The 10,772-nt window shown below is 35.2% G+C and overlaps 1 protein-coding gene across 1 annotated transcript; it reads left to right on the forward strand.

Annotated features, from left to right (window-relative positions):
• Nucleotides 1-983: 983 nt before the first annotated feature.
• On the forward strand, nt 984-2,042 carry LOC111915721 (protein MIZU-KUSSEI 1). Its single transcript, XM_023911360.3, has one exon. The coding sequence runs from the start codon at nt 1,127-1,129 to the stop codon at nt 1,871-1,873; it is 747 nt and encodes a 248-aa protein (XP_023767128.1). The 5' UTR covers nt 984-1,126; the 3' UTR covers nt 1,874-2,042.
• Nucleotides 2,043-10,772: the final 8,730 nt, after the last annotated feature.

Raw genomic sequence — 10,772 nt, forward strand, 5'->3', positions numbered from 1 at the left:
TTGATATCTTTATTATAGCATCCTACTTTCATTTCTTCCTATAATGCATTCTACTCTACAAAATCTACCAAATTATAACAATATCATTCAATTAGATAGATCTTTCAAAATAAAATGCATTAACACGGAAAAATTAAAAGTACAATAGTACAATTTCATTACGTGTAGGAGTTCCCTTCATGTAGCAAATTAGACCCTAAAAAATTAGAAAACCAAAACAATACAATGACCAAAGATCACATAAACCATCGGTTAGATGGATTGAGTTTCTTGGAAGTAACAAATTAACAACAATAAATATGATATTTGAAATTTTATATTCTGAATATATAAATTTAATGTAATTTATTGTTGGTTTTAGGCAATCAATTATAAGAAACTATTTATATTAGATCAGAATGATCCATTGATGTCATATCTGAAAGTTTTGGTAGACGTCTGATATTTTTTTATAATTTTTTTGATCCAGTTTTATTTTATATTTATTTTTTGTATATTTTTTATTAATTTTTTATAAATTTATAAGATTTGTTATGTTATCCTTAAAAGTTTTTTTAACAATGGATTTGTAGTTTGGAGTGTTGGGTTATAAAATTATTGTGTGATATTGATGTGTCTACAACTAGAACCGCTCATGTGACAATCTTTTTTTTATTTTTATTTCTTTTAGCTGTTAAATAATAAATATAATATTTTATATTTTATATAATTACTTAAACTATTGAATTTATATTTTAACATTCCACAAATCACCCAAAATTGAAACTCTCCAGCCCATATATAGTTATTTTTATATAATAATAATATATAATATAATACAGTTTACATCAAAGTTACTATTTTTTTTTCAAAAGTTCATCAGAATGTCAGGCAGCAAAAATATGAAAATTGGGATTTTTTTTTAATATAAAGTAATGTGATATCTAAAAAAATAAATAGTATAAAAAAGCATAAAATAGTAAATTTAATGTAGTTTCCCCTCTAAAAATACCACCCACAAATCCATAAAAGAGACAACAATCTCTCTCTTTCTCTCTCACACACACATATACACAGAGATACACACTGTTTAAGAAGTTGCCTTCTTCCCCTTTTCTGGTTATTCTTTTCTCATTTCCATACAGCCATGGCAAAGACCTCTATGCACTTTCATTGGTCAAATAAGGTCAGCAATGAAGATCAAGAAACCCCAACACCCATCAATCCTTGCCATAAACCCAACGTCAGCCACGCTGAACCTCACAAACCACCACCACCAACTCCGTCACCCCTACCAAGAAAGAAACTCCAAGCTGTAACAGTTGCTAGATTCCGCTCAGTTCTTACCGCTATCAGGCAAAACAGAGCAAACCTTCAAAACACTCTTGGCCCTAAAGTTGTCGGAACCCTATTTGGATCCCGGCGAGGCCACGCCTACTTCGCATTCCAGAAAAACCCCACCGCCCAACCAGCTTTTTTGATCGAGCTTCAGACACCAATTAGTGGTCTTGTTAAAGAAATGGCTTCTGGGCAAGTTCGAATCGCATTGGAATGTGATAAAGAAGAAGAGAAGACGAAAAAGGTGGGTAATTCAAGAAAGCTTTTGGAAGAGCCTGTTTGGAGGACTTATTGCAACGGGAAGAAGTGCGGGTTCGCCGTGAAAAGAGAGTGCGGAGAAAAAGAATGGAGAGTTCTTAAAGCGGTGGAGCCGATATCAATGGGGGCTGGGGTGTTGCCGGCGGAGAAAACAGTCGCCGGAGAAGATGAAGAAACCATGTACATGAGAGCGAAATTTGAGAGAGTTATGGGGTCAAGAGATTCAGAAGCTTTCTATATGACGAATCCTGATAGCAATGGTGCTCCTGAACTTAGTGTTTATTTGCTCAGAGTTTAAGAATTCAATGCAGAATTTGGAAACTAAGTCTAAGTTTTAGTTCTTAATTTGTAGCATGAGAATATTTCTTTTTCTCTTTTTCTTTCTTCTTCTTATTAAAAATGGAAAAGGATGAGTTGCTTGTAATTTGTAGTTTTTGAGGGGAATGGGATACATATTATTAACCAAATTTTTTTATTTCGAATGATCTAAAATGGGGGAAAAAAATTGGTAAAGTATTTATTTATTACCATAATATTTGCACAATTTTAGCAATTACACTTCACAATACTTCTTTTTGTGAACATTTAAGGGAAGGTTTGAATGCGTTGAAATTTTGATTATTGATGTTTTAATTCAAAAACAAATAAATTTACAATGTTTGATAAATTATGAATATTTACGTGACAAACTAATTACATTTAGAGAAGGTAAAACTTTGATTCGATAACAGGACTTTTAATATAAAATATAAAGAGTATCTAAACGTCAATCTTTAACTTTAATCATGTATTATAATTATTTGTTTCTAATTTTATAAATATCACAATAATAAAATACTAATACTGATTCATTGTATTCAAACTACTTTTGGGAATAGATATGAAAATCGACTTTGGGGGCTATTTTTTATAACAAAATTGTGAAATTTATTAATGTTAAGTACAACATGGCATGATGATTAAGTTCAATAATTAGTTTGATTCTCATTAATATTTTCCAAACTCATGTGATTATTAAATATTTAAGATTCTTTTTCACTTGGAAAAAAACAAAACTAGAGAACAATGAATAAAATAAATGCCACCAACCCAAAGACCCAACTCTTTCTTTATGCATTTAGGATTTCTCGAAGATTATTTTTATTTGTATCCTTATGAGGAACTAAAAAAATATAAACAATAATTCTACATTATTCAATTAAATTTATAGTGAGACCGTTAGTCCTACACATTTATAAAAGAGAGCTTGATGAAGCTTCTCCAAATAAAAATAAAAACATAATAAAAATAAAAAATAAAAACTAGCTTATGCTAATGGATGGTTAAAGTAGTGGATTTATTACAAAAAAAATTCCATAAATCTGTTTAGCTATAATCCGATTAACCATTAATGCGTATAACATTAATTAGTTACCACAACGGAGACAATTTTGGACAAATCCATTTGGTAAAGACTTTGCCATTTAAATTGAAGGTCATTGTTTCTAATCTAGACGTTGACCATTTCTAATAATTTGATGATACTAACTTTAACCACTAACCATCCACTTAAAATAAAGTTCCCACAAATAGCATGACTATTTCATGGATGCGTTGGTACTTCTAAATGTGTTCCATGCTTGGTAATGCGCTCTACCATAAAAGATGTGCCCTTCTAAACGTTGACCATGGATGCATGACGTTTTGTGATTGGATGATTCCGTTTGGGACCTATTTTTAGATGTGCCTCACCTATCAGAATTAAAGTATATCTATGATTTGCTTATAAATTGACTCATATCCGACATCAAAGTGTATGAGTGCATAGATTTCAAGAGAACAATAACTATAAGGTTGGGAGCAAATTCAAATGGGAGATAAATACACGTATACTTGCACATATTTCAAGAGAACAATCATTGTAAGGTTGAGATCATATTTGCAATACAAGAGATTAGAGAGATTCCTTTTGTTTGGGAGCTCTTGTAAGATGGAGTCCATGTGGTATCTACGTGGCATGGGAGGGAGTCCAATTCTTGTGGCACCACTCCCTTTAGCCTTACAATTACCATTTAGGAACTTGAACAATTCAATTTATTTAGTTTGTGGCAAAAATAATAACAATACTAATAAGTCCAAATGTAACACCTCAACTTTCAAACCAAAATTTTCATTTTTAAATTACCCAAAATATTGTTCATAAAAAACCACCAGAAAATCACAAGTATCAAATACAAATCATCATCGCAAATATCAGAGTGCCACAAAATGTCCAGTAACAAAATCTCCCAACGAGTGTGTACAATTAGACATGCACCTTCCCTCGATCCTTAGAAGTATGTGAAACACATATAATTAACAACTGTAAGCACAACACTTAGTGAGTTCCCCAAGATATCTCATACAGCACAACACATAAACAACTATGAATTATCAGCAACCTTAGAGACTACACAAAGTCTTAATAGGCAAACAACACGCTGAAGCCTTTACATAAACAACTTCATAATGTCTTAATCGTTAAGACATGCAACCTAAACTCATATTTGACCTCAAAAGAATGTCTTAACCCATAAATTTCATAACTTGAACCCTTTACATGGCTGAAACAAGCTTAAACCTCAAAACCCTAACTTAAACCATACTCAAAACCACCACACTCTTGCATGGAAGGAAAGGGACCTTCAAGCAAGCATTTTTATGATTCTAGATGACCTAAAACACATGAAAGGACAGTTAATATGCTCTGGAGTACACCATACTCACAAAGATACAAGTTTGAGACAAAAAAAGGTTCATAATAACCCATTAAAATATCTAGAAAGAAACACACCAAGGTATAAACTTTATACCTCCAAAAGATGCCCAAGGTGATGTAGTTTCTGGATCCACAAGTTTATGCGCAACACCACCTTCTTTAATAGCCTTCTTCTTCAACAGGAGAGCACCAAAATCACTAAAAAGCTTCAAAATCTTCACAAACAAGGATGAGACTCGAGATTAGGGTTTGGAAAGAGTGAAGGATGTCTCTAAAAGGTTGAAGGGAGGTATAATGATGATTAAATAGAGAGAAAACGCCTAAATTTAGGGTTTAGGGTCTGAGCTAGCCCTACGTACTGCATGTACGCCCAAAGTACTAGCATGAGTCTCGTGTTTCCAAGGCTTAATCATGTACGCTGCGCATACCTCACGTACGCCCAACGTACGGGCTGAAATGCAAAGATTTTAACATAAGGGACCAATAATGAACAATACCTGAAAATCGAATGTTATACCATAGCAGTTCAAAATTTACAAATGACATACAGGAGAATGAATAAAAAAGCAGTAAAATTTAAATTTTAAAATGTTTCTATTTTTTATCATCAATCGGGTGGGACAAAAAATTATTGAAATAGTTTCATTTGAATAACCAATATTTTAATATGTTCCTCTCCATCCATGTATTTATTAAAGGATCTTGTTATGTTTAGAGCATCTGTAACATCCCAAAAATACAGGCTAAAAATTTCATTTTTTAAATACGTTATTAGAAAACCAACAGTGTAATAAAATATCTGTAATATCATGTCATGTCAAAACCAAAGTAGAAATAATCAAAACATGTTACCATAAAACAATCAGAGTGTAATCCCATAGATCTCATGTGCGGAAAACCATAGTGTGATGTGCTGCGATCAAGCCGGATCCTTTCCTTTAAACACAAAGTACCTGAAACCAAAGCAGAAAACCGTAAGCACGAAGTTTAGTAAGTTCCCCCCATCATACCACATACCATACAAGCACATAACATATATACTGCCGGACAATTCTGGGGTGCCCGACCTACCCGGTACGACCGTTCTGGGGTGCCGACCTACCCGTACGACCATTCTAGGGTGCCGACCTACCCATGTGGCCATTCTGGGGTGCCGTCCTACCCGTGTCAAGCCATTCTGGGGTGCTGACCTACCCGTCGGTCCTCACAACCAACCCTCGGGGACTATTCCACCCCTACTGCTACTATCACATATATCATAACATAAACATACTATCAGACATATCTGGGGTGTCCGAACTACCCTTCAGTCCTAACAACCGAACTTAGGGACTATTCCCCTCCTACTACCACTATCACATATATAACATATCATGCCAGCATATAACATATCATCACATCATATAAACATATCATCACATACTGTCAGACATATCTGGGGTGTCTGACCTACCCTTCTGTCCTAAGAACTGAACTCTACTACTATCACATATAACATATCATGCCAGCATATAACATATCAGGTAGTAGCAAACCTAGATGATATCACAAAGACAATCATCTAACATACAACTCCTACTGGTGGGTCGACATTGTGGCCCAAGACCCACCGCTACTGGAAGGTAACTCACCTCACACTGTTGAAGTCCCGAAGACACAATCCCACACTTGCTGAAGTCTCGCAGAGTCGACCCCAGCTGCTGGCTGACAGATTCCCGAACTGTCAACACCAAAATAACACCCAATTAATAATTGGGTCCTAATGCATAACCATAAGTAGATTCTTTGGGTAATTACTACATTACCCCTAGCTTGGCTTATTCAAGCCCAAGGCCCAATCCATAGGCCCAAAGTCAATTAGGAATCAAAGCCCAACACAAGGCCTAATTTTCCAAACTGTCAACACCAAAATAACACCCAATTAATAATTGGGTCCTAATGCATAACCATAAGTAGATTCTTTGGGTAATTACTACATTACCCCTAGCTTGGCTTATTCAAGCCCAAGGCCCAATCCATAGGCCCAAAGTCAATTAGGAATCAAAGCCCAACACATGGCCCAATTTTCCAAATTAGGCCTAGGCCTATACATGGTCTCATTCTAAGGCCCAACATCATATAATCATTAAGGCCCAAACTATGGCCCAATTTTCCAAATTGGGCCCAAGACCCTTACATGGGCCTTACCCTAGGCCCATTAAATTAATCTAGACCATTTGCTTGATCTTGGATAGCCCATTTAATAACCCAATCATCAAGGCCCAATAGAAAGGCCCAACAATAAACCCAAGTGAAATTAGGGTTTCACATAAAATGATGATTAGGGTTAAGTTTCCTACTTAACCCATTAAGGACTTAATCCATTAAGTCCAATGTTGCTTAAATTAATTTCCGCCAATGATTATTATTTAATATCTCAAGTTATTAAATAATTCAGGTGTGTCCCGATTAATTTCCCAAAATTAGGGTTTTGATTGCATTAGGATTTTCCAACCTAAATACTAGCCCATTTATTAATTTGTTGGACTTTTAGGTTATTTAGGGCTTTATTGGCCCTATCAAGCCCACTAGAATGTCATCAAGCCCATTAGGGTTTTATTGGGTCAATTAGAGTCCACACTCATTAGGGTTTTCACTAAGCCCATTTGGCTTCATTCGGCCCATTAGGCTAACAAGGCCCATTAGGGTTTCAAGCATCCCCAACCGGGTTAACTCACAAGACAAGCACACCGCCACCCGACACAGCGGCCGGTGGCGGCAGCCACCACCCTAAGGTAGTGGTGGTTCGATAACTGGTGGCGCCGACGATGGAAAGGGGGGGGGGGATAAGGGGTGACGGCTGCAGGAATTTGTCTTAGGGTTAGGGTTTCATAACCCTTTATACCCGATACTCTTAAACATTTTTCCATAATGGCAACAATAGTCCCTTCCTCCCGCTCTTCTCTCAAATCAAGTCAATAATTTTCCCTTTCTACCCTAAGTCGAAAATCCTTTTCAAATCCGACCTATGAATTACTAAACAACCCCCAAAATCGTAATTATGACATATTCAGCCCCTCCACCTCTTTTCCTTTTTAAATTAAATCCAATTAATTACCACGGGGTCCCTGTCTTCATATACATTTATAAAATGAGTCCTGAACTCACACTTTTAACCCGCGACTTCTAAAAAATGTGGCAATTAACTCCTCGAACCCAACACCCTGCATATAAATTTATTTATTTTAGGCTACCATTCGTTCTTAAATTTAATTATTTAACTAATAAATAAATGGGTGTTACATCATCCATATGGTGAGTTCAATGGGGGACTTGAATGAGGCAACAAGTTTGAGTGTCATTCAATGGAGGAAACTCTACCATTGTGAGATGCCAGCTTGGCATTCAATAGATTTAGAGTTCAATGACCATTGAACTCTTCAATGGGAAAAGGAAAATTTTTAATTCTAAAATATTTACTATAAATTACATTTTGTAACATTCTATTGAACTTTGTAGAGTTCAATGCATTGTAGGAAAAAAAATGATAGAGTTGTATGGATTATAAATAGATGATGTGACAATCTCATGAACTCTATGGAGTTCAATGTATTGTGTGTGTGTATGTGTGTGTATATATATACACACACACATACACTTAAGAGTTATGACTATCATGCAGATAAAGCAAAGCAAAACATCCAAATCATGAAAACAAATTTCACTTGTTTTCATGTTTTGGATGTTTTTCTTTGCTTTATCTGCATGATAGTTGTAACTCTTAAGTGTATGTGTATATATATATATATATATATATATATATATATATATATATATATATATATATTGGTAGCGGGCTTATTATTATTGTTATTATTGTTTATTGCTGTTGTATTGTGTTTTGTGATCGGCCCATTGGCCTTATTCTGATGTACTCGTGTGTGTGTGTGTGTGCGTGTATGTGTATACATATACATATACATATATATATATATATATATATATATATATATATATATATATATATATATATATCATTAATAGAAGATAAGATTTCGTGGGAAAATACTAACGCTTTCATGGTATCAGAGCTAACCATATCCCTATAATCTTGCATATCCTCAAACCCTAGCTGCCAGCTTCTTTCCCTTCGGTTGCCATCTTCTTCCTCATTGTCTTGCTTAAATCTGATCTTCTACAGTCTCTTGCTATTCTGTTTTCTCAAAATCTCAAGGACAATTTTTTCTGAAAAACCATCCCCTACGATTAACATCAAGCAAGCTATGCCTCTGGTCCTTGATCTGGAATAGATGAATTATGACATATTGAAAGAGTTATTCGAAGTTCACTACATTGGTTATGGGGTCGATGATCACCACCAGCCTCCGGTCGAACAGGCTATGTCATCTGAAAAGAAAGAGAAGGACAAGACGATTGTTGAATCAACAGCTGCCAAAGTTGCTTGGCTTCACATGGATGCTATTGTAAGATATTGGATGTATGTTACTCTATCCATCCCTCTCTTGAATATGATCTTCAAGAAACATGCTACAACGTATGAAGTCTGGAAATGTCTTGAAAAGGTGTTTTGTGATAACAAAAGTTTAAAGATAATTCAGATTGACAAATAATTTCCCAATATCTCGATTGGAAAGAACTCTATCATGGATTACTATAACAAGATTAAATCTCTTGTTGATCGTCTCGAACATATGGATGCAAAGGTTCCTGAAATTAACTTAGTTGCATACATGATCAATGGGCTCACTTCTAAATACTGGCACATAGCAATGACTATGCGTCACCGAGACACACCTCTTTCATTATGGGAAGCTATCCCGATGTTAGTTCTCGAGGAATAAGAGATAATCCAAGAAGATTGACGAGAGGAATCCCTCGCCTACACCGATCACGCCTCCTCCCAAACAGCTCTAACTGTCTCCAATTCAAACAACAACAGTTCTCATGGAGGTCATGGTAGTCAGAATTTTCGAGGAAATCGTGGTGGAGGAAGTAATGGTGGTCGCAATAGTTATCATAGAGGCAAAAATTTCTTTAATCAAGGGAAAAAATAGCAACATACAGTAGGAAGTACATGGGCCTATGGCTCGTTTCAAGTTTAACAACCCAATCATGGGCTCGTTGAACTTCTTCCAAGCCCAACTCTCGCTTCTTTTCAGTCCAATAGCACTTATACTAGACCCAAATAACATTAGACCCAACAACAATCAGGTCAACAACATCAGAGTAATGAGACCACTACCTTTTCTCAGATTTTCAATACCATGACTTTAATTGACCCAAATCATGTTGATTGGTGTGACATCCCCAATTTCACGGCCAGAAAAGACCGATTTGTTTATGCTTTGTTTTATAAAATCAGGGTAAATTCTTTTGATTTAAAAGAGTTGCGGAATTTGTTCCAAAAACAAAATATGATAAGAGTTTATCAAAGCATTTCTTTAAAGAAATGTATTTTCATTATATAACAAAATCTCTGGATGTCATGTTCAATACAGACCAAAAGCATAAACAGAACAAAATAGACTTTAAAAAGTTATTTATAACTACTGATCTATAATCCAAAATCTCTCGTCAAGTCCACCAACTTATACTCTTGTGCCATTACCTGTAATGCAAAGAAAACTGAGTGGGTCAGGCTTGGGAGCCTGGTGAGCATATAGGGTTTTCAACCCATAATAAATAATTAATTTAATTTCATCAACCAATACTAACCCAATTACCCATTCCCGTTATTCTCACCTTACGTCCCTAAGACAACTAACACAAGGGACCTAGTCTAAGAATATTTCATCGGGGCGACAACACATGCTTCTGGGGTTCCTCAGCAATATAAGTCAAATAAGGCAACCATGAGGGGGATGGAATACAGCGAATGAACACCCAAGTTCATTAACACCTACAGGTTATGAGCCTGCTAGCGTTCCACTGGACTGTCTAGAAAAGTCCGTGGTCGTCATCTAAATTCCGCTAGATGACTGGATTACAATGACATTGATGCCTCTCGTCCTTTTATCATAAGACAACTATCTACCCATGTTCTACCCAACATTCTATTAGATAAAATATACATTTTTAGACATAGTTTAAAACCTGTATAGTATGTTCATTCAAAACACATTCCAGATAAAAGATGAGGCACATAAACATAACACATATTTCATAGAGAATAAATTATATCTATGAGATTAGAAGATAACATTGATACACTCACATAACACATATACTTAGTACATTAAATCGATACTTGTATAAAATCGTGCATTTGAAAGAGATTAGGTACCCCCTTCAAATCAAGACCAATATATAAACACATAACACGTATTTCATAGTAAATACTTAATATTTATGCGTTAGAAGAAAGTAACTACACACTCACAACAAACATATACTTAATACATTCAAACAATACTTGTATTAAAATCGTGTTTATGAAAGGGACTATACACTCACTTGATCA

This window comes from Lactuca sativa, chromosome 1, assembly GCF_002870075.4.
Source record: "Lactuca sativa cultivar Salinas chromosome 1, Lsat_Salinas_v11, whole genome shotgun sequence".
Taxonomy (NCBI): Eukaryota; Viridiplantae; Streptophyta; class Magnoliopsida; order Asterales; family Asteraceae; genus Lactuca; species Lactuca sativa.

Bases quoted from the DNA above. Each gene is read 5' to 3' on its own strand.
- LOC111915721 (XM_023911360.3), top strand. From the start codon at position 1,127: ATGGCAAAGACCTCTATGCACTTTCATTGGTCAAATAAGGTCAGCAAT.